Source organism: Daphnia magna, linkage group LG9, assembly GCF_020631705.1.
Source record: "Daphnia magna isolate NIES linkage group LG9, ASM2063170v1.1, whole genome shotgun sequence".
NCBI lineage: Eukaryota > Metazoa > Arthropoda > Branchiopoda > Diplostraca > Daphniidae > Daphnia > Daphnia magna.
Window position 1 is genome coordinate 9175169 of NC_059190.1, and position 23356 is coordinate 9198524.

General features: G+C 41.3%; 5 protein-coding genes across 9 annotated transcripts; 3 read left to right on the forward strand and 2 right to left on the reverse strand.

The window, feature by feature from the left end:
* Nucleotides 1–2: 2 nt before the first annotated feature.
* Nucleotides 3–1602, forward strand: LOC116930726 (brachyurin). Of its 3 annotated transcripts, none has more exons than XM_045179156.1 (6): nucleotides 3–320; nucleotides 415–529; nucleotides 693–862; nucleotides 917–1021; nucleotides 1097–1236; nucleotides 1310–1602. In XM_045179156.1, the coding sequence occupies exons 1-6, from the start codon at nucleotides 86–88 to the stop codon at nucleotides 1538–1540; spliced, it is 996 nt and encodes a 331-aa protein (XP_045035091.1). In that variant the 5' UTR covers nucleotides 3–85; the 3' UTR covers nucleotides 1541–1602. The 3 variants fall into 3 exon arrangements, with proteins under 3 accessions (XP_045035091.1, XP_032794018.2, XP_032794019.2); XM_032938127.2 differs by having other exon boundaries at nucleotides 8–320; nucleotides 415–634; XM_032938128.2 differs by having other exon boundaries at nucleotides 11–320; nucleotides 415–634; nucleotides 923–1021.
* A 1627-nt stretch (nucleotides 1603–3229) lies between these two features.
* On the forward strand, nucleotides 3230–13377 carry LOC116930725. Its single transcript, XM_032938126.2, has 4 exons — nucleotides 3230–4177; nucleotides 5951–7204; nucleotides 7334–7687; nucleotides 7760–13377. The coding sequence occupies exons 2-4, from the start codon at nucleotides 6190–6192 to the stop codon at nucleotides 13150–13152; spliced, it is 6762 nt and encodes a 2253-aa protein (XP_032794017.2). The 5' UTR covers nucleotides 3230–4177; nucleotides 5951–6189; the 3' UTR covers nucleotides 13153–13377.
* Nucleotides 13378–14983: 1606 nt separating this feature from the next.
* LOC116930498 (glutamate [NMDA] receptor subunit 1) lies at nucleotides 14984–17918 on the reverse strand. The gene is given in 10 exon segments (XM_045179157.1): nucleotides 14984–15619; nucleotides 15622–15682; nucleotides 15761–15909; nucleotides 15986–16114; nucleotides 16190–16407; nucleotides 16473–16665; nucleotides 16748–16906; nucleotides 16982–17063; nucleotides 17134–17222; nucleotides 17326–17918. Coding segments are annotated over 10 exon segments (1431 nt in total). The 5' UTR covers nucleotides 17482–17918; the 3' UTR covers nucleotides 14984–15424.
* Nucleotides 17919–18785: 867 nt separating this feature from the next.
* On the reverse strand, nucleotides 18786–20086 carry LOC116934739 (28S ribosomal protein S33, mitochondrial). Of its 3 annotated transcripts, none has more exons than XM_032942203.2 (5): nucleotides 19770–19994; nucleotides 19584–19702; nucleotides 19353–19385; nucleotides 19215–19295; nucleotides 18786–19022 (listed from the first exon to the last, which is right to left on the reverse strand). In XM_032942203.2, exons 1-4 carry the CDS (start codon nucleotides 19896–19898, stop codon nucleotides 19229–19231), a joined length of 348 nt encoding a protein of 115 aa, XP_032798094.2. In that variant the 5' UTR covers nucleotides 19899–19994; the 3' UTR covers nucleotides 18786–19022; nucleotides 19215–19228. The 3 variants fall into 3 exon arrangements, with proteins under 3 accessions (XP_032798094.2, XP_045035093.1, XP_032798093.2); XM_045179158.1 differs by lacking the exon at nucleotides 18786–19022 and adding an exon at nucleotides 20051–20086 and having other exon boundaries at nucleotides 19158–19295; nucleotides 19770–19909; XM_032942202.2 differs by lacking the exon at nucleotides 18786–19022 and having other exon boundaries at nucleotides 19158–19295.
* Nucleotides 20087–21235: 1149 nt separating this feature from the next.
* LOC116930815 (glycine-rich cell wall structural protein 1.8) lies at nucleotides 21236–23159 on the forward strand. The gene is made up of 6 exons (XM_032938214.2): nucleotides 21236–21414; nucleotides 21529–21671; nucleotides 21767–21889; nucleotides 21951–22035; nucleotides 22110–22190; nucleotides 22264–23159. The coding sequence occupies exons 3-6, from the start codon at nucleotides 21881–21883 to the stop codon at nucleotides 23022–23024; spliced, it is 936 nt and encodes a 311-aa protein (XP_032794105.1). The 5' UTR covers nucleotides 21236–21414; nucleotides 21529–21671; nucleotides 21767–21880; the 3' UTR covers nucleotides 23025–23159.
* Nucleotides 23160–23356: the final 197 nt, after the last annotated feature.

Here is a 23356-nt window from a genome sequence, read left to right on the forward strand (position 1 = left end):
GGTGGACATAGACGGAAAGTTTTCGTTGATATGAATCTGCTGGTGACAAAAGACTTGTTTTTCGATGTAGAATGTTTTAGTACGAATGCTAAACGCCATGTTAGAACTTGACAAATTTGCAATCCGTGTTCTTGTTACACTACTCGTTTATTTGTGTCATGCGGTGATTTGCAACGAACCAACTGAAATTGACGCCAACCCACTTAGTTCACAGGTTCACTGTTCTGCCAGTAGCATTTACTTATCTTCCCGAATTGCAAAGAGAATAAGAAGAGACCTCACGAATAATTTCCATGACATTGCTGTCAAATCTAGCAATGGTAAACAAACAAAAAATTATTTTGTCGTTTAATCTAAGTAGACTAATAATGTCTAAAAAAAAAAACCTGCTGTTTTGCCAAATTTTTATTTAAGATAACGAACAAGTTTGTGGTTTGGCCAATCATCCATCAAACGGCCATTATTCCAATAATGCCCCGTGGACCAAGATCGTCGGAGGAGTCGAAACAGCAGCCCATGAATTCCCATGGCAAGTGTTTCTCGTCCTTCGTAAAAACAATGACGAAAGTTTCGCCTGTGGGGGTAGTTTGATTAGCGATCGATGGGTTCTCACAGCAGCTCACTGTTTAATAAAGTATATCTTTATGTTGGTAATTTTTACTTCGTCGTATAATTCTGCTGATTCCAAATAGTAATGACCTGATTCACATAACGCTGGGAGCCCATGATCTCGAAGACGAAGACGAAGTGTATCAAGAACGATATACCAGTCGTGAATACTTTATTCATCCGGATTGGGATTCTGAGACTCTACAAGCTGACATTGCACTTGTCCGGCTTCCGGCTACCATCTCCTTCTCAAGTCTGTATAAAAAATTTTTTTTTTTACCACTTTGAATTTTTCGTTTATTTTCAGTTTCAGAATATATTCAACCCGTATGTCTGGATAGTCCATCCGATCCGGCAGTCAGCTATGTAAATGACACTGTCATTCTGACTGGATGGGGTCTAACAAGTGACGGTATTGAAATTAATTTTAATTTTTTCAAAATATAAACTCATGTTTTGTTCTACCATTAACATAATATGTTCATAGAAAGTGATGGAGTAAGTTCAGTCCTTCATAAAACGATGGTGAGAGTGATCACAAACGAGAAATGTTTTGAGGAATACGACAGCGTGATAACAGACGAAATGATTTGCTCTAGTGGAGAGGACCATCAAGGATCTTGCTACGTATTTTACTTAATCCCGACTTAATCTGTCGACAACGTATGATGCCTTGTTCATCACAGACATTTATTTATAGGGCGACAGTGGAGGACCGATGAATTTCAGACAGGCAGACGGCACTTGGAAGCAAATTGGAATTGTTTCGTTCGGTTCCAATCAAGGCTGTGAAAGTGGCTATGCCAACGGTTTCACGCGCGTCAGTTCTTTCGTCTCTTGGATTCAAAATATTACAACCCAAACAGAGGCTACAAATAGATCGACTAGCATCTTGGCCACTCAACAACCATCTGTTATGGCACTGTTATGATTACTGGCTCTGCTATGACCAAGGGAATTAAAAATAAAAGAACACGTATAATACATTATTAATAAAGAGCATCATGGTCTCTAGCAACGATCGGTTGCTGGTTGGCTTCAGCTGGTCACTTTCCTTTCAGGCTACACTGTATTTTGGTTTGTTTCGAACGTATATGATTTCGATGCGGACGAGGTGAGTAGTCTACTATAGTGTCCCGAATCCTACAAGTTGTAGGATTCGGGAGCTATTGTCGCGGGTGAAAAGGGATATTGGTTATCTCTTCGCAGAGATGAGTCATCCGCTCCTTAGACAAAGCTGCGATCATGGTGAAGAAATTATCGGGAGAAGTCCGCTCTAAGAAAGATACGCAGATATGCAGTCCGGAAGGGGAGTAATTCGCGCGACGGTATAAAACGCTGCCCCGAATCTGCGTTAGATGAGTTTCCATCGGGTGAGCTCCCGGAGCTAGGCTCCGTAGGAGGAGCTACCTGGTATCCCTAGAGGTCTTCAGACGCTTCTCCAACTTTTGGTAATGGTTATCCCTTTTGTTTGAGTTAAACCATTGTTTAGAATTTAAGTCATCACTTGTTGTATTTGTTTGTTCTTGTCCCAATACAACTCGTGTGACAATTGGTGGAGACGCAGCTCGTTACCCGTAAGTGACGAATTAGTGCTGCAGAGTTTTAATTTTTGAGACGCAGCTCGTTACCAGTAAGTAACGAATTTTTTGCTGCGGTGTGGCAATTATTGAAGACGCAGCTCGTTGCCTGAGAGTAAACGAAGTCGTGCTGCAGTCATTGTTAGCCGATGCCGAAGAGGACAAACCCACGGCTACCTAGTTGCCCAAGAAACCCCAGCCGACGATTACATCCGCTTCGAGAACTGTCAAGCGTTCCGGTAGAAACTTCACCTACCCCAGCCTCATCGTTGGAGAGTGGAACTTCCTTTGTTGGTGAAGCCCTAAATTTTGAAGGTCCTATTCCAAAGGACCATTTGACCGAAGAAGCTGACAGTCAGGGTGAATCAGTCGAGACTGGAAGGGATTCAGACTCGGATCCAGAAACCGAGGTCGATTTGAGAGCGGCGATGAGTCCAGTTGTTCCGGTCGGGGGACAACAATGTATAGTGCCACCAAGGCATATTGAGCAGCCGCAAAGACAAGCTATGGAAGCTGTCAGAAAATTTATAAGCCCGCCAATCTTCTGAAAAAATTCAGAAGAAGATGCGCACCAATGGATGGAGCGCTTTGAATAACATTCTACCCACAACAGATGGGGTGATATTGGGAAAAAAAAAAAAGAAATAATTTTAAAAGTATTTTGATGACGCCGCCAGGAGCTGGTTCAAGTGTGCAAGGCTCCCGAACGAGTGGATGGTAAATCTCAAACGGCCGGAAGATATGCGATTGCAGCGCCTCTTCCGTGGCCGAAGGCAGGCGGTTAAAAAAAAAAAAAAAAAAAAAAAAAAAGGAAAATCCTTAAGACTATCCGGGAAATACAAGAAACATTTAAACAAGTAAGCGCAACCGGAGGTAATTCAAGGGGAGTAATTCGCGCGACGGTATAAAACGCTGCCCTGAATCTGCGTTAGATGAGTCTCCATCGGGTGAGCTCCCGGAGCTAGGCTCCGTAGGAGTAGTTCCCTGGAGTCTTCAGACGCTCTCCGAGTTTGGTATGGTCATCCCTTATTGTTATTAGTTAAAAGTGAATAATTGTCTAGAATTTAAGTCATCACTTGTTGTATTCGTGTATTCTTGTCCCAATACAACTCGTGCGACACTATTACGGAGTTGTAGGCTACAACTCCGAAATAGCTAGAAGAGGCTTTGTCGCGATCGGCATTGTGCCATAGGCGAGAACGGAGGCAGGGGAACATAGACGACGCAACGACAAGGGAAGAACACGTTTGGCGGCGTTAATTAGAGACAAGAATTCGCCAGTTACAGTCGCGTCGCTCGTTTTCCATGTAACAGTATTGTAACACTTAAATGTCAGTTTGATCTAACGTGCTCGTAAAATAATACAGAGTGTCGAAAATTTACCTACAGTATAAAGTCAGTGCGAATCGATAACAACTAGCTCCTTTATAAAGTGTCAGATGTTTGAAAATGAGAAATCTTGAAAATGCGACTAATCATTGCGCATTTAGTTTATTTGACCGTGTTTGATCAAGGAAACCGAAATTGCTTTATTTAACCGTACGTTGAATTAACGATTTGATGCTGGAAATTGGTGAAGTTTAAAAAGGGATAAGAATAAGGTAAGCAGTCAGTGAACAATGATATGCATACGCAGTTGAACGACACTGTTATTGCCAAATGCTACAAATACTGCGGGCCAAAGTTTTTAATATCACTTGGCATGTAAACGTTGCTATCATTCTGCATTCGGCTAATCTTTCGTTATAAAACGACCCGTGAAAAAATGACGATAATGAAAGTTATAGATAAACAATAAAGAAAGGTTGGTCAACACCGGTAACTTGCCTAATGCATTTATATACGGTGTGGTGAGAAAGGATCACTGCTCAGTTGTCATTCGGTCTTGATAGTTGGAAAGTTTTCTAAATCATAAAAAAAAATAAAAAAAGGGTGTGAAATTGATGGACACAACTGCGAAACCCCCTAAGTGGAAAACGGTGGCACTGGTGAGTCAAATTCAATTTGCGATTTGAAGTATATATACTCCATTGTATACAATTACAAACGGGGGCATGAACCATTCGTAGACTATAGCTTTGAGTTTTAAATAATTTACGCCTTAGTCTATTCGTCCGTTTCATAGCTAATATCACTTTAAGATAGCAGATAATACAACAGACAGCAAGGCAATTGGGCAACGGGCAACGTAGATTACAAGCAGCCGTTTTTTTTTCCCTTTAAATGATTGCGTCGCTCGGTATCGCACACCAATTTTCTTGCCTACTTTCTTGGTGTCGACTAGGGCTTGGCCCCTCGTCGATCGGGTCAGTTTTTTGTTGATCGCGCGGATCATTTTGGTTTTCGGGGCGGGGCGGCCAGGTACGGGCTGTATTTTTTTGTTGTCTCCATATCCTTTCGGGTTTCAGTAGGGCTAGTAGAGTACCAAAACCCATTCACAAGCAATCGATTGGTTGAGCGAGAATAATTTCTCTATAATTGTTGATTTCTAAACTAATTCTTTGTCGATAAACCAAGCAGACCTTTTTTTTAATGTGACAACACTTAAGCCCAGACTTGCTGTGGGCGCGCTAAAATTTTGAGCGAACTCAAACTCAAACTAAAAATTTTGAGCGGCGCTAAACTTAAAAAAAAAACGAGTTCCGCTCAACTCAACTCTTCGCTCATTTCATACTGACACCTAGCGGTCTTTTTAGAACATATGTGCTAAAACGACAGTTACAGATTTCTTTCACTCAAAAATGGGCCGAAGCGGCTGTTGTACTTTGGTACTATACCGCTAGGGAGGCATCCGTGACGCACGAGGGTGATATTGTTTCCAAGTATACTTAGCACATTGGGCCAATTGTTAAGTATACTTGGGATAAAAAACCCTCCCTTGCGTCACGAATACCACTTAGGGCTCGGCCCCGATCACATTCTAATCGGGGACACTTCTAACCTTCACCGATTAAAATGAATCGGGGAAGTTCGGTGCGGGGATTTTTTTTTTCGGTGCGGAACGGTGCTATAATTGGTGCTGCACCGATAGCACCGCTTCAGCCATAGGGGGTTAGTTTTACCAGTGACCTTCCGTTCTGATAGGCCAACGAGAATAACGTGACTAGGGTCACATTTTGTTCTTGTTGGCCGCAGGGCAACTGCCAATTTAGATAACTATTCATTAATAATCGGGGAAGACACCGAGCATTGAAATTACCGCACCGATAAAGATCATCCCACCACCGATTCGATTTAAAAGTTCCCCGATTGGCGTGGGGCCGAGCGCTAATAACACCCTATGATATGGTACCAAGGCGCAACAGCCGCTTCGGTCTCACCCCTACTAACAATGAATTGAGCAGAGAAAAAAAAGCGGCACTCAACTCATTCTGGCCTTGAGTTGAGCGCCGCTCAAACTCGAAATTTTGTGCGGACGGCAAGTCTTCTTAAGCTACTATTTAAGAGGCAAACCCAACACCAAACCCATCTCACCTCGTGGCAAAACTACTACCCCGATCAACCCCGGTATTAGTATGAAGTACTACCCCATTTTTCAGGCGGGTGGTCCAAGCAAGTTCAGCCAATCGGGGCCGAACCCCAGTGTCAAGTGAAAAGGGAGAAAAAGGAAAAAACAAAACAAACAATGGGCGAAGAGCAATAATCAAACTGTGGCAGCTAGAAAAAAAAATTCTATTAGTCCTTTGAATCCATTTGATTTTACCATGACATAGCCTACTGCTCGATTCAAAACTATTTTTTTGTTGTGTATTGCTATTTAGGTTTGATTACTAAAAACAATTAGATGTGACTGGCGAATATACGATAGCGTTGTAAGAAAGATGTCCGAAATTTCAGCTATGGATGAGGATGAAGCGAGTGTGGCTGAACAAACTCCTAACCTGATGCCGAATGCATGTCAGTACAGCACTCAAGAAGACGTTAGCAAAGAATTAGAACATTGGATTCATCTGAATAATGAACGCACCGATCTGAAACTTTCCACAATGCTGTAGAACACATGGAGCTGAACTGGGAACGCCAACTTTCTTCTTTCGAACTGACGTGTCTCGAGTGGCTGTACGTCAAATCCGTGTTGGCAATGTGGCAGAAAGAGGCATTCCAAAAAGCGTTTGATTATTTGAAAAGGCCTGTTCACCCCTCAGATATACATATTATACTAAAACAATTGAAGTCTATCAGCTCGTTCCATGACGTTGAAACAGAGCTACCAAAACAAGGATCAGAACTTCAAATCTGGTGTGACGGAGGGTGTCCGTATTTTAAGTTGATTGCCCAACAGGAAGAGCTGTTCAAACACGCGCCTCGTTTCGCCATTCTTGTTCCATGCTATTTTAATAACTTCAAGATTCCTTGCATCAAAGAGATTTTCTTCCGGTGCTGGCAGGACGTCGTGGAAGACAAAACTAATGGCGAAGAACACAGAAAAGTCATTTCCACCCTAAATGTCTTCTTAGCGAAAGCTATTGAAAACCAGAAATTACAAGATATTATGGAGGAAAACATCTCAGAAGAAATGCTTACCAGGGACAAAGCAAATGATGATTGGCCACAATGGTTTAGCACATTTTGCGAGAAAATACAAGAAAGCTTCCAACCTGACAGCAACGAAGAGAGTTCGATCCCTGATTGGTTCAAAAACTTTAAGGAGGCAGCTAAGGAAATAGGTAAAGATAAGTGGACCTTGCGCTTCACATCAATAATAAAAGAAGTCTTCAAGCTATACTTGCTCCCTAAAACAACGGTTGACGTCAAGCGCGATAATGGAAGGCAAATTATTTTTGTCTATGGAAATGTTGTATTTCTTAGCAAAGTTATAGACAAAATGAAGGATTTAAGAAGGTCCGACGTACAGGAAATTCGAATTGTTGGGCTGGCATCCGTTCACGTCGATTGCGACTTGAATAACGACATCTGGCACGGTATCAATGTGGGCCTGGACACCGACAAAATCATTGTTGATGGTGAAGTTTCGTGGAACTTGTCTGGTCAACACATTGTCCAACAAAATGCAGGTGAGAGACGTAATGAACTACTTCCCATGTTTGACAATGTTACAATCTGTATGTGCAATTCGGTAGAATACACAAACGCAATTATTAACTAGGCTATTTTTTTTTCTATTTCCATGTTACACGATGTAGGGGAACCACGTCAACCAGGTGAGAGTGGTGGTAACGTGCACATCATTTGCAACGAGATGATCAATGCCAAACAATGGACGATCGTATCTGATGGAGGCGACGGAAGTGCCGCTCACAAATGGAGCAAAGAGGAATTCAACGAAGCCTTTCCTTCCATGTCGATATTTGAAACTGGCGTCTCCAATAAGGAAACTATTGCTACCACATTGCAAAATATTTTACCAGACAGTGCATTGAAAAAATTTAAAGAAGAAGATAACTTTTGTATCCGCGGACCAATGGCTGATTTCAATGACATCATGATATCACTTTTCAGTTCACCGAATGATCGGCATTCACTAATTTTTTTTCAAGGTAGATGTTTATATTTTTACTAATCTAAGAGAAAAGTTTTTATTATTATTTAAAATTTTAACATTTTTTCAGGACGAGGAGTCGGACAAGGTGGATACGGCGGCACCGTGACCTTGGAAATCTTGAATGGATCCCCTTCTACCAAACCTAGCCTCCCATTTATCGGGATTCAGAAGCGTCTACCATTCGCTACCAGTATGGCTGGCGTCTATGAAGCCTGTGGTTCTGAAGGTAAAATTGGTAAACCAGCCGGTGACATTGGTTTCATTCACACCGTCAACAACCAAAACCATGACACGAATCGGGAAGGGGAATATTTTGGTTTTGGAAACGATGTTAAACTTGAGTTAAGTTTTCCTACTAAAAAATCGGAAGGCGTTAATTCGTGCGTCAAACTAAAATCCACCGGAGAAGAAGTAATTGGAAAATTTGCGTCAATAGTTAACAAAGAAGATGTTCCTAAACCTGATCCAGCAAGACTGGTCGAAGCTGCCAAGAAAAAGGCAATCCTTCGTCAAAGTCTGTTTCAGCATCATTCTCAGATAAGTCAACACAAGGATATTTCGAAATCCCTTCAAGAGATGTTTTCCAGTCCACCGCAACGTCATCCAACTAGCTTTGATCCGAATTATTTAGCCAAATTCACCGAAATCCAACGCAAAAATAATGAACTTCAACTCCGGCAGCTGACTTTTCAAAACCAACAAAATCCAGTCGAAATCGCACGTGCAAAAATGGTGAAGCAAGCCAGTCTAAAGCAATCAAAAGCTAACAGCTCTTCTTGTTTACGGGCTGACCACCACGAAGTTGCAACTGAAATGGGATGCGCTCCAAAGACGACAATAAACTCTGAAATAAATCCAAACGAAAAGCCTGATGAAGTAGAAAGAAGCGTGGAGGATGTCGTAAACCTTATGACGCAAAATGAAAAAATGTCAGAAAATCAGAAGTTTCTTGACTCTTTGAAAGAAATTATTATAAATTCCAAAACAGCGAGCCTCGGAAACAATCTAAGTTTTAAGAAAATCAAGAAGGAGTGGACAAACAACGGATTGGACCTGGGCAGTGACAAAGCGCTAGAATGCTTCCTCGACGTCTACAGTGACGCTGTCGAAAAAGAACTCCGTTTTTCTTTGCGTGACGCCCAAAGAGTGGCCATCGTGGCATTATTGCGAAAATGCCAAATATGCAATACGTTGGTTCAAGTATCAACCGGCGAGGGCAAGTCGTTGATTGTTGCCGCAGTGGCTATTGCATTGGCTCTTTCTAAGAAAAAAAAGTCGAAACAATTGAGTATCGACGTTATCACCAGCAACAACGTCTTAGCCCTACGTGATACTAGTCTGCCGTCGAATAAGGGAGGGCTTAAAAATCTTTATGCATATTTTGGCGTCAGTGTAGCAAATAATTGCGGCCATTCAAAAGAGGAACGCATAAAAGCCTACGAATCGGCCGTGGTTTATGGGGAACTGGCAAGTTTCCAGCGAGATTACTTATTGGACAAATTCTACGGCCACAACGCTCGTGGCAACCGAGAATTCAAGCATGTCATTATTGACGAAGTGGATTGCATGTTGCTGGATCGCAGCAGCAACACCCTCTACTTATCACACGATATACCCGGCATGGAAACTTTGGAATCTCTGTACGTTTTCATTTGGGAAAAAATACAAAACTCGACTGTTGATCAGAACAATTCGAAAGAACAAGTGAAGAAATCAATCGAATCTGATATCTTGTTCGATTTGTACGGTGTTACAACTAAAGAGAATTTGGAGTTAGTTCACGCACTATTGGACGATTCGGAGAAAGAAAAACTATGGAGTCATCTAATTAAAAAGGAAGTGATTGACTCACAAGGACGTCTCCTCATAACTGATGCAAGCCAAATTACAAAAGAGAAGGTTAACTGTAGCGTAATAGATCTCCAAAGGAAGGATCTTAACGACAAATTGGTTTTCTATTTCCGCAAAGTGGCCAACCGCCATCGTCGAATCCGAATACCTTCTCATCTTCTTGAATTTGTTGATCGAAATCTTAAAACTTGGCTGAACAGTGCTTTTCAAGCCCTGGATCTAAGACGCGACGAGGACTACGTCATTGACCAAGATCGAACAGACACTAGTCCGGATCTCAATCCGCAAGTTATTATTATCGATCCCGACACTGGAACGGATCAAACTTTGTCGCAATGGGACGGAGCCTTGCACCAATTCCTTCAGCTCAAGGAAGGTTGTAAATTGACGCTGCAAAGTCTCAAAGCAGTTTTCATCTCCAATGCCACGTACATCTTGAAATACGATAAAATGGTGGGTGTGTCGGGTACGCTGGGGTCCGAACAAGAGAAGAAATTTTTGAGCGATAAGTACAAATGCAATTTGTTCAGCGTTCCAACGGCTTTTCCTAAAAACTTCACTGTCAAACCCGCCAAAGTTCTCCGATCGGAAGCAAAGTGGCTAGAGGAAATAATCAACGAAACGCGGAATGTTCTTAGGATACCGGAAGAAATACAAGATCAACCACAGCGAGACCTAAAACATGCGGACGTAAAACCTCGGTCCATCGTTATTTTTTGCAGAACCATTAGAGATGTCAATAAAGTTTACAATGAGCTGAAAACATTGTGCTGTCCCACTTACCCGATTCACCGTTACACACGGGACTACGAAAAATTTGCATTTGAAAGTAGCAAACTGGGCATTGGTCATGTTATCGTCGCTACGAACTTGGCCGGACGAGGAACGGACATTAAGATTGGTGACGATTTGAAAGTTAATGGAGGTCTGCACATCTGCTTGACTTATTTACCCGAAAACGAACGGATCAAAGAGCAAGCAATGGGTCGCGCAGGAAGAAAAGGAGATCCAGGAAGCGGAATCCTTATCTTGTGCGAAATCGAGACTTGGAATAAGGATGAAGAACTTGGTGATGAACAATTGTTCAACAATATGGAAAGACTACGAAATGAACAAGAGTCACAGCGATTATCTCGACTGGAAGAGGATTTTGAAAAAAACAAGATTCAAGAAATTTTTTTCCGTGATTTCATTGGTGAATTTTCGGTGCAAAACATCAAAGATAAATTTGGAAAAGGCAAAAAAATGGGAAAAACAGAAAAAGAGGATGACGTTGAATACCAAGACAATAAGGTGACGGTTCAGGCCATTCGCGACAGCGCCCTAGACAAATGGGCTCTTTGGCTTGATGCGAATGAACTCAATTATTCGAACGTTAATTTTCCTGATAAACTGCCCGATTTGAAGGATTTCGACAACATAATGGACTGGATCATGCCTGCCCGCTCAATAACTGTAGCAAAAGATCTTGTAACCTGCGAGAAACCAAACCTCTCCAAAGCAGACCAGTTTTTGGAACGCATCGTTAATTCCGAAAACAGTTTCTTTTATCCAGCTGCTCACTACTACCAGATTTTTATTTCTCTTAAACAAGAGAAGTTCAAAAACAAAAAAGACGAATTCTTTCGCAACTTGCGAGCCACGGAGACCATTATCAACCAGCACATTGACATGCAACTGTCTTTCAATAGCGTAATGAACCAACCCAAGATAAAACCAGCACAAATTCCTTCGTTTTGTGCCGTCGATGTCTACAAGGAGCAGAAAAAAAATAACGTGAACATTTTGGAACATTTCCTCGACTCCATTGTCTTTTTGTTGGGCAATTATTGCTCCATCGCAAGTCTTCGTGAAGCCAGCAAAGCTCCGGACGAACAACTAGGTATTCAAGAAAGAAGCTCAACCGAACAAATGCCAACGGACCACACAATTCGTCGAGAGAAAGTTGGCAAGTATTATAAATATCTGGTAGAAACAAAATGCATTGCTTGCGAGCTCAACGATCCCAACACTATCCCGAGCCAAACCTCATTCGCCAACCAAAAAAACGTCGACGACAGCAGTCGGCGTAATCGAAGAGCAATCATCCAGCGGATAGCAGACGACTATGCTATTGAAGCATCACTCGAAAAGACGCTCGTGGACGTCTTCGACAAAGCCTTAAGTGAAGAAGAGATTGAAAAGGAACTAGAAAAACACATTTTTATCCCGTCCAGTAGGAAGGCGTTCTGGAAGAAACTCGTCGAAGCTGGTGTCTTGAAGATTCCAAAGATCGGCATCGAAATGGAATGCGTCATCATGTCAGACAGTCAGTGCAACGGCATACCCGAACTTGATAGAGATGAGGCTATCACGCTAGATTTTGGATACGACACTTACGATCGCGAACAAAACTGCCTTACCGTCCTGTATAACCCGATATACGACAACAAAGGACAATTGGACGACAGCAAAAAACTTATGTTTCCCAAAAAGTATGTCAAGCGAATCATGAACTATGAACTTGAAAAGCAAAATTTCGAGTTCAACAAGATCGCTCGACTTGACCTCGACGAGCTCGAAAAAATTGAACTAAGAGAATTCGGTCGTCTGCTCGATGATGACTTCCATCGAGCAAATATTGTTCCAGCTGAACGAGAAGGCATTTGGGAGGAACTGATAAAGCAAAACATGATCGATGATCAGGGTTTTCTAGCGCCCGGTTGTGATTTAACCAAAGGATTTGACTATCCGCAGGGCCCAGTCTATTCAGACGCTGTGATGCATCTCATAGAACAAAAGTTTGTCGTAGAAATAGTCCGACGTCGATGGCTAAAAATAAAAGATCTTGAAACAATGTCCGAAGAGAATTCTGATTATTTGAAAGCGATCAACTTGTTACCACTAAAACCACACCGAGACATGCTTGGAGATTTGATGGCGGCTCAAGTCGTTTCTGGGGCTCGAGTTACGTACGACATGGAAAGTAAACTAAAAGATGTAATTTCGAAAATCAAAGATGCTGACGAAGGAGAACAAAAAGCTCTTTTGAAGTTCTTCAAAGATCGACGACCTTTCTATGCTAGGTCAAAAAAAGAAAAAGAAAAGCAAGAATTTGCTCTCGACCCCTTGACCATCCGCATGATTCCCTCTGCGGTTAACGTCTTAAGCGAACTTCTTGTCTTCCGTCTAATGGGACTAGACAGTGTCATAAGGATACAGGATCGGAAATGGTCGTTCAAAAGGAAATCGTTAGCCTTACTATTTTCTTCACTCATCGTTGCTGGCGGAATCACATCAATAAGTGCTGGAGTTTTACTGCTAATTTGTTGCCCAGAACTACCATTTCAACTTTATCAAAATGTGTTATTCAAGGGAGGCTTCTCTGACATTACTTACGCCATTACGACTGTATTGTCGCACAAGGACTTCACCTGGAACGAATACTGGCGCCAAAGAATCAGCAGTGCAACAGGGAAAGTGTGTCCAATTGATACGATCAACAGCCTGCGTAAATCATCTGCCAATCGTAAAAAACATATCGATCATCGGGATGAGCCAAAGAATGCTCAAAGAAGAACCGCAGGTGGCGAAATCGTTGAAAAAGAATTACATGCCTGCCTCTATTAAAGGAAAATATATTCTAACATGTAGATTTTTTTTTTGTGGTGAAAGGGGGGGGGGTTGATTTTGGTGATGGAAGAAAGATGATTTTAGTGACGTTTGATTTGAAGAAATCGTGTTCTTTGTGCCCTTTTTGCTTTTTTAATAATGTTTTGCTGTCTGTGGGGTAGAAGTAAATTTCATTTCATATTCCATCGTTTCATTGTACTGTTCAATAAATAATTAAAATAGCACGTAAGTATAGTCAGCTGAACTGGTATCCCACGCTGCTTTAGCTTACAACCTGACTACACTGTTAAAAAGGATTTGCCCACTTAAACCCTCTCGAAAGTGGGAGTAAGTGAATATCCTTACCAACAAGAGACCATGCCCACGACTTTTCGCATGTGTATCTGCTGAACTGGGCTTTTCAGTGGACTCAACTCAAAGTGTATAAGGGGTAGGCTAGGCATTATTTTATTTATTCATATTTTTTTTTTGCTTCAAAGGGACTTGAAGCCGAGCCTTCCTGAAAGGACCTTCTAAAATCTTAAAACCGTTTAAACGCAGAAATTGGCGAAGGAAGAATACGTTTCATCAGCAGAAAGTTAGGGCAAACGTGCGATGGATTTACGATACGTCGTATACCAGCCGTATCTCTATTGGTCCACAACAACAACTCTTTTACTATATATCTTCGTCAAACCGTTGCCGAACAAAGCCCCCCATGCTCCCGGTATATCCCACGGATCCACCGTGTGACACTTATATGTCCTGTCCCCACAAACTGTATTTACCTTTAGCAATTACCCTAGTCTTTCATTGATCATGTACATACAGACCCAAATGTGACACCTGCGATTCGACCTTTACACATTGACACGAGTGCGAATCCCTTCCGCGCGCTGTCGATTTCAAGTGCAGTTATAGTCTATTTGTATTGCCCAATTTGGATGCATACCCCTATCGCCTGAAGAAATCCATAAGTTTGGGGGCTGCCTGGACGTGCAGCGTTCCATCCTCGTCGCAAAAAAGCATGCAGCTGTTCATTAATCATGCACTAATCGGCATTTCCCTGACGGCCTCGGCTGAAATTGATATTACAGGCTGAGCGCACACTTGTTATTGAAGTAATACTGATCAATATCCTGGGAAAATTAGAATATTAAAACACCTTTCATCAATCTTTTTATTTTATGGCTGTTCAATAATTTTAAAAATGCAATTGTTCTATTTGTATTCGTCGTGTTGATGGGGACGTGGCATTTTGGTTGCTTTTACCTGAATCGGGCTGGTTCGACGCAAACACAGCGGCGACAAAATACTTAATTTTTGATACTTAAAAAAGGCCAGCCCACTAGATTTTTTTTTCGTACTTAATTTCTATAAGATACTTAATTCTTTAAGACTACTGAAAAATTCAGTAACTTGAGGTTAATTTTTGGAAAAAAGACTTAGCCGTGCTAGAATTTGAACCATGGACCTTTAGATTCGCTGTCTTATACTCTACCGCTGCGCCACATCAGTTATGAACTATCGAACTAATTTAGCTAAAAATCGTCATAAGATAGAAAAAGTGATTGAAAATTTTCGGAAATTTTTTTTATACATTTACAAACATGTGATTTTGCAGCTAACCAGCTAAAGTTTTTAATACATTGAAAAGGGATGGCGACAAATGATCCAATAGACAAATGATCCAAACTGTTTTTGTCATTTGATCCAAAGAAGACGACACATGATCCAAAACGTCTCCACCCCTCGGCCGGCTCGGTCCAGCCAATGCTAGATCCCTTCAATTTTCATTTGTGAAAATAATTTATGAAGAGTCGTTATAATATTATGCTTTTCAAAATTCATAATTCACTACACTTGATCCAAATTCATTTACAGATATCGACGTTTGAACCAAAATAAATTTAAACACCTGACAAATGATCCAAAGGCATTTAAAGACCCCGACGTTTGATCCAAATCAAATAACATGGATAGACGTTTGATCCAAAATAAATTTAAACACCTGACAAATGATCCAAGGGCATTTTAAGACCCCGACGTTTGATCCAAATTAAATTTAAACACCTGACAAATGATTCAAGGGTATGTAAAGACCCCGACGTCTGTTTTGTTTTTGAGGTGACAGCGTGGAAAACTGAAACTTCTCTAATGTTAATATCGGTTGTTAGCGGATAGGCCTATGCGGACTATAGCAACAGTCATCTGGGACCGACAGCGGCTGTTTGGTTCAGTGACGTGAGCTGTTATTTTTTGTAATCTTCATCTGCGGTGGTGACGGCGTTCAGTTATAAAAAATAGCTACTTTTTCGCCAAGAAAAGCTAAAAAGGATAGGCACAATCCAATTAAAAGGACGAGGAAAGCACCAGTCAAGTTTTTGAGCGATAGAGGTGGATGTTTGTTCTTGGGCATCGAGTATCCGCTTTTAATGTTTTCGATGCATTGACCAGGCATTGGCCGGAACCATATATCCCAGTATATAGTTTGATTAAGCTCCAATGACCATATATCCCAGTCCAAGTTTGATGGAGCTCCAATAGGCTTTTGATTCAACCAGCATTTAAAAACAGCAGAGATCTGAAGAAATAAAAAAATTTTTCAGCTTTTTAATTTGCTTACCCTTGGCTAATAGTTTTGGTGAAGGGACTGCCTTTGGGAAGGGCAAAGGTCGTAATGATGCTGATGAAACCATCCCTAGCCAATTGCAAATTACATTTCTTTGTACTCTGAAAATCTTCTATGATTGCGTCTAGGTGATAGATATTCGCCTAAAAAACGTTCGAATCATGATTGTTCTTTTTTATGAGATGATGTAAAACGAAAAAGATTGGAAGATTCATTTACGTCAATGAAAACTTTTCTTGATCCGGGGTTAACCAGTCGGATACAGTCTGCTACCAGCGTACATCGGGAATGGGGGAACGAGTTGACCCTATCACGCAGTTTTGAATATAGACCTGTAGCGTTCGAATTCTGTTTGAAAGTTGAATGGTAACAATTAACTAAAAGGTATAAATCATCAATTATTAAAGTGGTGTTTGAACGTTCCGAAATCAAAGTGTCGATTGTCCCCGCTTTTTTGACAAGTAGAACGATGTCAGAACTTTCAGCAATGTCGTAAACGGAGTTGATTAGCGGTTGATTCACTGGAGCCACAACGTAAGTGAAGAGCGTCGAGTTGTAGCCTTGGACGAAAATAAAAGCCGCCAAGGTCCATACGCCGGCTACGAGGCGAAATGATAAACGTCTCGAAGTGCAAGGACCGCCTTACGAGATAATCGACCACTTACTAAAGGCTTACGAAAACCGCTAGTTTTTTTGTACGTCATACTTTGTGACAGCAAATTGCCCAGTACGTAGAGGTACTGGCTTCCTGGCTGTCCGTGTCCTCTAGTAGAATCAGCATTTTTTCCGTTGTTTGATGTCGAATCCCGTTCCAAACCGTCTCGGTCATCCAGATGACGTTGAATCAAAAACAGAATGACGATGACAATAACCGTGGAAATTCCAAGGCCAATCCATACCTATATTCGGAAAGAGGTTTCGTCATTTATGATGTTGATTTTTAGTCCTTGTCAGATCCCTTTCTAAAATACGGATTTTTACCGGCCATTGAAAAGGTTTGATAACTGCGTCTATATTAGCGGCCTCGTCGTGAACAGGAATAAGAAAAGAAAAGTAGTCATAATTCCAAGGCAGCGTCATGTCGACAACCTGCAGACGCCGAAATGTTGGCTGTACATCTTGCAGTAGCAAATCACATTGCTAATTTTTAAAAAATGATGCAACATTAAAAGGGCGATCAACGAAATCTTATGCGTTTACGAAAGAGAACTCAACTTCATCCCACAAGTAGCTGAAAAGTCCTTTCCCCTTTTCTGGGGGCTCCAAACGGTTTTCTGCTACTCTGACCATCTCGTACCTGATCATAAGAAAAGATATAATCATCAGGTTCAAGCCTATACTTAGAAGCTAGTTCTTTTATCCTTTACGTGAAATTAAAACGAGCTGCCAGGTATTCGAGCACCACGCCTCCTTTAAGTGGGCCTGACAATCCTTTTGGATTACCACTCCAGCGCGGCTTGGAAAAAGATGAAAATAAATAGAACTACCGGGTTAACCAAGGTTTATTTAAAAACTAAACTAGTATATATCAGGCAAACAAATTATGACACACGTATTACCCAGATGGTTCGGAGATGTTTACCAATGAGCGGATTCAACGTCAATGCTAACGTATTTAGTGCATTGAACCAAATCATAAGAGCTAGGAAAAGCACAGCTAAACAAGACATGACGGAGAACGTGTATGTCTGGTACTCGAGGAAGTTCTGGCACATCTTGTGGTTCTGGGGTGCTAGTTTAAGTACCCGAGATCAAACCTAGCTCTTTGCACTGAATTCTGATTTCACAGACACCGCATTATAGTGCTTAGCAACCTGAATCCAACAAATTTGAAATTCTTGTACGTTTCTGTTGTGCACGTATCTGTCACATAGCATTTTTCAAGGGTGCACCTTGTATAAAAAGAAAGAAATGACGGGGCATGATAGGGGATTTCTGTTTTTATTCAAGTGGTCTTGCATAATTGACGGGCGCTTTGAGGCATAAAACTGGTTAATAACAATGCTCGATCATATGAAAAAGATTATTATTCATGTAAAATCTGGCTGTCTGGATGATTTGTTGTTCGATTTTCTCAAGTCCGCAAAGTGCCTCGACTTTCCATCGCAGTTCGTTGTAGCCTACCATTTAATCCCGAGCACTCCACGTCAGAAATCAGTGTTGCAAAAATGCATCATTTGTTCATAACATGACACTGTCAAGTCGCGATCATTTATGTAGTTACATCACTCCTGGTATACAAAATCTGAATCATTCAAAGACATTTATCGATTTGTTTTCTCTTTTTGGTCTGGTTCCAACGTCAGCTTGTTGAAATCGTAAGCCCAGCACGGCACCGTTCGGTAGCCTATACAGTCTTTGACTTCGTCAGCAAAGTGCGTAAATCACTGTACGAATGTCATGTATAAAATAACACTGCAGCCCCGTGTTACTCGCATGTTGTATTTATGCCTACAGGCCATCAATCTAAAAGTCACTCGACGATTCTAACATTGCATTTGAAATCGTTCCTGTTAAAAATTCCTGCCTTTTTACTTTGTCATCAAATATGTCGGTGTTTTATGAGAAAATAGAAATCATGTAAAGAATTTCCAGTTAATAATTGGAATGCAATGGAGAAAAAAAGTAAAACCATTTTTGCATAGCCTATAATAATGAGCTTTTCTATCCCAGACATAGGCTACGTACATTTTTACATTTCTTGGTGAAGTAGAGCTCAGAACACAAATGTGTTAGGCCTACTGGATAACCTAGTTTCCAACCACTTTGGCGGTTGGTGAAAAGTGGTTCCAGCTACAGCAGGGTTAGCGAGGGATAGTTTAGCATCGTGCGATTTGGACAAATTTTGAACGTCTCGTCCTCGCAGTCAGTAAGAATGTTGATTGCTTTCCTGGTTATAAATGGATTTTTCTGATTTTCATTCAGATTTCATTTTGAGGAAGTACGTTTTCTACTTGTCTCCTACCATTTTCAGTTGGTTGGCTATTTGACACAACGAAGGCACCGAAATATTTCGTTGTATTATTCGACTCCTGTTTATTTTAGTTAATTATGAGTTTATGATTTTGGGTTATCCAATAGCTAACAGTTTCATGCGGAAACGGCATTGAGCTTATCTCTGAGATATGGCACACAAAGTTGTTGAAGAACGGAAACTTCCGAGATTTTTAGTTAGTTCCGTTCTTCGCATGAAGCAATCTCGTGATAAAGCAAAGCGTACCAAAACTTCAAATCAGTGTTCAATTGGTTCCTGTTCCTAATTCGGAAGAAGAGAAAAGTGGTCAAGCAGATTTGCCTTTGTCATCGTCTCTACTACACAACAATATGCTTGCGCTGAGCAACGCAAAAATGAAATTCTAAAATTATCTAACGATTTTTAAATATAAACAACCATGTTTTAACTGTTTATTTTACAAAACCTATGACTAAAGAAGGTTGGCCTACGAACCCTTTACACGTCGATCACTTCTTGGATCGTTTGCCTTCACCTTTTTTGGGTTTTCCTTTACCTCGCAATTCACGAAGACGTCTACGTAGAAAGAAGTTTTTAAAAATTTTATAGCTGTAACAGTTATGAATATATTACGTGATTTCTTCTTTGAAGTCCTGATGCTCATCCCTAAAAAGATAATTAACTATATTTAGCAAGCATTCAAAAAGGATATGTGATTATAAATAACAAGAAAAATAGATCATTGTGAACAAGAGGTTCACATTATGTACTAACACTAAATTGAAAAATTCAAAATGTGGCGAAGAATTTGTCCTTCAAAATATTATCACACTAATAAGCATCTTGTATTACTTGAAGTATTACCTGAATAAACCATAATTCCGTAGATTTCTCATCAAAACGTGGATCTCAACATGGCGGGGGTAGTAGTTCTTTATGTCTGGTCGTTGTTCAGTGGGTTGAGAACTAAACATATCAACAACCTATGAAGCAATAGAATATTTATTGGCTTCAGTATATTAAACTTGTATTAATTAGAATGCTACATGCCTTCAACGATTTTGCAGATGTTGGTCTAGCCACTTCACCAAATATTCTTGAGCTTAGTTGTTCGATCCGCTTAGCATATGGTGTTGCAGTTTGTGCTAATTTTAAATAGTTGTAGAATTTTGAAGTCATCTTAACGGACACTAATGTTATCAATTAAAGATAATTCGGACAAAATCAGAAGGACATCTTAACCGGCGAAAACCACGAGCAAATTGTGTTACGTTGTTGTTTTGTTGTTGTTTATGAACTAGCATAGCAAAAATCGAAATAGTAATGGATACCTATATCGTTTGCGATTTAAGATAGTTAACTCAGAGCATGGACTACTTTATATTAAGGACTGGACTCAGTCCAATCTCGCCGTGTTAATGCCTGTCCGGTAGGCTTTTTTACAGCAAAATAATTAAAAAATACCATTATATTGAGTTTTTAAAGACGAATTCAGCTACATTGTAATTTTTAATGTAAACTTAGGGGGAAAAAAGATATTAACGTTTATTTTATCGGAGTAGGGGAAGAAAGTCGACTTGACTCATACGCCATCTACCCGCCAAACGGCCTAAGTTTTTACTTAGTGTTGTGAGTGTGTTTGAAGGCTGGAAGTGAAGTTAAATATTGTAAACAAAGTGACTTAGACCAGCGCCAAGTAGCAGGAGCTTAGGCCGTTTGGCAGGTAGATGGCGAATGAGTCAAGTCGACTTTCTACCCGTTCTCTTGAAAGTAAAACGGAAATATCTTTTAAACAATTCAATTTAGGTATAGGAACATTTATTAACTCAGCAATCATTTTTTAATTCTTTGTCTTATATCGACGTAAAAAAAATTACATGGGAGACATAGGAATCATCGAAGTGTCCAGTCCTTAATATAAAGTAGTCCATGCTCAGAGTTAACTATAGAGCAGTAAAACATCCTACGCTGCACGTTCTCCACAAATCCGAAAATCTCATCTGTGTCGAAGTTGGTCTGCTGCGGCTGCAGTGTCCTACGGTGAAACCAACTTCTTCATGTTAAAAAATAAGTTTTCATAAATATAATTAAGATTTTCCCCCTTTTCTTCCTAGCAGTGGGTACCCTATTCATTTTTTTATTTCCCAATTTTTTTTCTAGCCCTAGTTCTATCTGGTTTATTTTTATTTAGCTATTGTTTGTGAATGGTTTGTTGTTCATCCCCTTGTAGCAGACGAATTTCTGGCAGCAAACGGGGTGGTCGGGGCAAAATAGTGATTTTCCGCCCGGTGGGAGCACCTCTTGCGTGTGTGTTGTTTCAATCAACGCAGAAACTCATTTGTCGACAGATGGCAGTCCCACCGGGCGGAAAATCACTCATACGCCCCGACCATGCCCCGACCCAAAAGCCTAGTTTTGTTGTATAGTATTCCCCGCAAGAGGGTACCCCTTTTCTGAGAGGGAAAATAGCCATAGCGGAGGAACCAGGGGACCAGGGGTCTATGACTCTGATCTAAGGAAGAAGAAAGGACGTTATTCTGGATAGACGTTTTCGAAATCTTCCGATGAAATGCAGGGGGATTTTCCGAAAAGAAATCTATAAGCAATACGTCCTTTAACAAAAAAACTTTCCCTATATGACCTGGAGCCTATGCAGTATGCAGTCCTGCACAGTCTACGTACAAATAATAATATGGTAGTCGTGTAACTCTCCCTTTTTATTATTTTTTCTAGGCTCCATGCAGTGCCGCTAGCCTGGCGTATTATATTTTGCCCGTTATTTTTAAGAGAATCATTCGTCTTTTAATAGAATGTCACTACGAGCCCTTGGTCAAAGAAAACTGGGTGAACGGGGTTTTTTTTTCTTCCCGGAGAGGACAGACGGTTGGGCGCAAGGAAAGAGTCCTTGAATCACCACGAAAATGCTTTGTGAACCAACGCCGTCACACTGAAGTAATCGAATTGAAAGAATAGAAACACGAGGAAAAGTTAACTTCACACGTCTTCAACTCACTTTCATTTTTTCTTCTTCATTGATGATGACTTAGGTCTTCGACATTATTAGAATCACACCTTGTGGACGATGTATAAAAGTGGAGGCTACCAAATTTCAAAGCACAGTTGACAGTTGTTCTCTGTGTTGGCTGGCAAACTGATTCAACATGCCCAAGGTACACATTTGATTCAACTTGAAATCTAATCATATTTTATGATTGTTTAATTCTGGATTAGGTTAACGTAAATACCATGAAATGTTTTCTGTTATTCGGATTGGTGCTAATCCATGGCACTGAAGCAACCAAAGGAAAAGGAAGAGGTTAGTTGGTTCAAAAGTTATGGAAGCTATCGACGAGGACAAATAAACATAAAATCTATTTGTAACTTAAACAGGCGGAGGTTACGGTGGAGGTATGAGCTACGGCGGCGGAGGACACGGAGGTGGAGGTTATGGCGGCGGTGGGCACGGAGGCGGTATGTCATCGTAGCTATCAGGCCTTTTTAGTTTTGTCTTAATTCTTATGATTTTTAAATTAACATCTTACAGGCGGTGGAGGATACGGTGCTGCACCTCCCCCACAAATAATTTATATCCCTGCCCCTCAGCCTATCATTGTACCGGCTCCTCAACCAATGGTTCATCACCAGCCAGCACCTAGGCCTGCACCTTCTTACGGTGGGCCAAGTGGAGGTCATGGAGGGGGTGGTTATGGCGGAGGTCAGATGGGAGGTGGTTCCTACGGAGGATCAGCAGGAGGTGGACATAGAGGTCCCCAATCTAGCGGTTACGGAGGCTCTTCAGGAGCTGCACCTGTCCACGTACATGTTCACGCTCCTGCTCCGGTCGCTGCACCAGTTCATCACGCGGCTCCGATGCCTTCTTATGGTGGGGGTAGTCACGGAGGACAAGCTGGTGGCTACGGAGGAGCTGTAGGAGGTGGACAGGGGGGTAGTCAGTCCTCTGGCTATGGAGGATCGATGGGTGGTGGACACGGAGGCCATGGAGGACCGGCAGGTTATGCTCCTGGTCCAGTCGCTCCACCACCTCATCAGGCCCCAATGCCTTCTTACGGAGGTTCTGTAGGAGGAGGTCAGGGCGAACAAGCTGGTGGCCATGGAGGTGCAACAGGAGCAGGGCACGGTGGACAAGCTGGTGGATATGGAGGCTCTGCAGGAGGAGGTCATGGAGCTGGTGGTTACGGTGGATCAGTCGGAGGTGGTTATCCTTCTGCCCCGGTAGCCCCACCTCATCAGCCGGCTTCAGTCGCCTCTTACGGCCCTCCACCCCAATCCGCTGGAGGATACTAGATCATTTTCATCCATCCTATTGCTCCAATTTCAAAATCCATTTCGAACGTTTTCCTACCAAAGCAGTCATTCAACTCTTTTGTAAACGCCGTATAAATATTTTGCGTGGTTTGTAATAAACGGATTACTTCAGTATTCTTACCAACTGTTTTATCGATTTATTTTTTGGTACGTAATTTTTAACTGGGCGACCTTTAAAATCCATCTTTCCGTTTGTAAAACGACTAAGCTGATGTCACTGGGATAAATTTAGAAAAATTAACTTAATGAACCGAATCTAGCAGTCGTTTAGCTCACGCTGATTAAGCAGCCGTTTGGATGTTGTTAGAATC

What these genes read in the sequence shown, in the direction of transcription:
- LOC116930726 (XM_032938127.2), top strand. Translation starts at nt 86, where the DNA reads ATGCTAAACGCCATGTTAGAACTTGACAAATTTGCAATCCGTGTTCTT. An exon ending in TGCTGTCAAATCTAGCAATG is followed by an intron (nt 321 to 414) that starts GTAAACAAACAA and finishes TTTTTATTTAAG; the next exon opens with ATAACGAACAAGTTTGTGGT. An exon ending in GGCTACCATCTCCTTCTCAA is followed by an intron (nt 863 to 916) that starts GTCTGTATAAAA and finishes GTTTATTTTCAG; the next exon opens with TTTCAGAATATATTCAACCC.
- LOC116934739 (XM_032942203.2), bottom strand. Translation starts at nt 19,898, where the DNA reads ATGACTTCAAAATTCTACAACTATTTAAAATTAGCACAAACTGCAACA. An exon ending in CGGAATTATGGTTTATTCAG is followed by an intron (nt 19,386 to 19,583) that starts GTAATACTTCAA and finishes TTATCTTTTTAG; the next exon opens with GGATGAGCATCAGGACTTCA. An exon ending in GACTTCAAAGAAGAAATCAC is followed by an intron (nt 19,296 to 19,352) that starts GTAATATATTCA and finishes CTTTCTACGTAG; the next exon opens with ACGTCTTCGTGAATTGCGAG.
- LOC116930725 (XM_032938126.2), top strand. Translation starts at nt 6,190, where the DNA reads ATGGAGCTGAACTGGGAACGCCAACTTTCTTCTTTCGAACTGACGTGT. An exon ending in CATTGTCCAACAAAATGCAG is followed by an intron (nt 7,205 to 7,333) that starts GTGAGAGACGTA and finishes TACACGATGTAG; the next exon opens with GGGAACCACGTCAACCAGGT. An exon ending in TTCACTAATTTTTTTTCAAG is followed by an intron (nt 7,688 to 7,759) that starts GTAGATGTTTAT and finishes ACATTTTTTCAG; the next exon opens with GACGAGGAGTCGGACAAGGT.
- LOC116930815 (XM_032938214.2), top strand. An exon ending in AACCAAAGGAAAAGGAAGAG is followed by an intron (nt 22,036 to 22,109) that starts GTTAGTTGGTTC and finishes TAACTTAAACAG; the next exon opens with GCGGAGGTTACGGTGGAGGT. An exon ending in CGGCGGTGGGCACGGAGGCG is followed by an intron (nt 22,191 to 22,263) that starts GTATGTCATCGT and finishes AACATCTTACAG; the next exon opens with GCGGTGGAGGATACGGTGCT.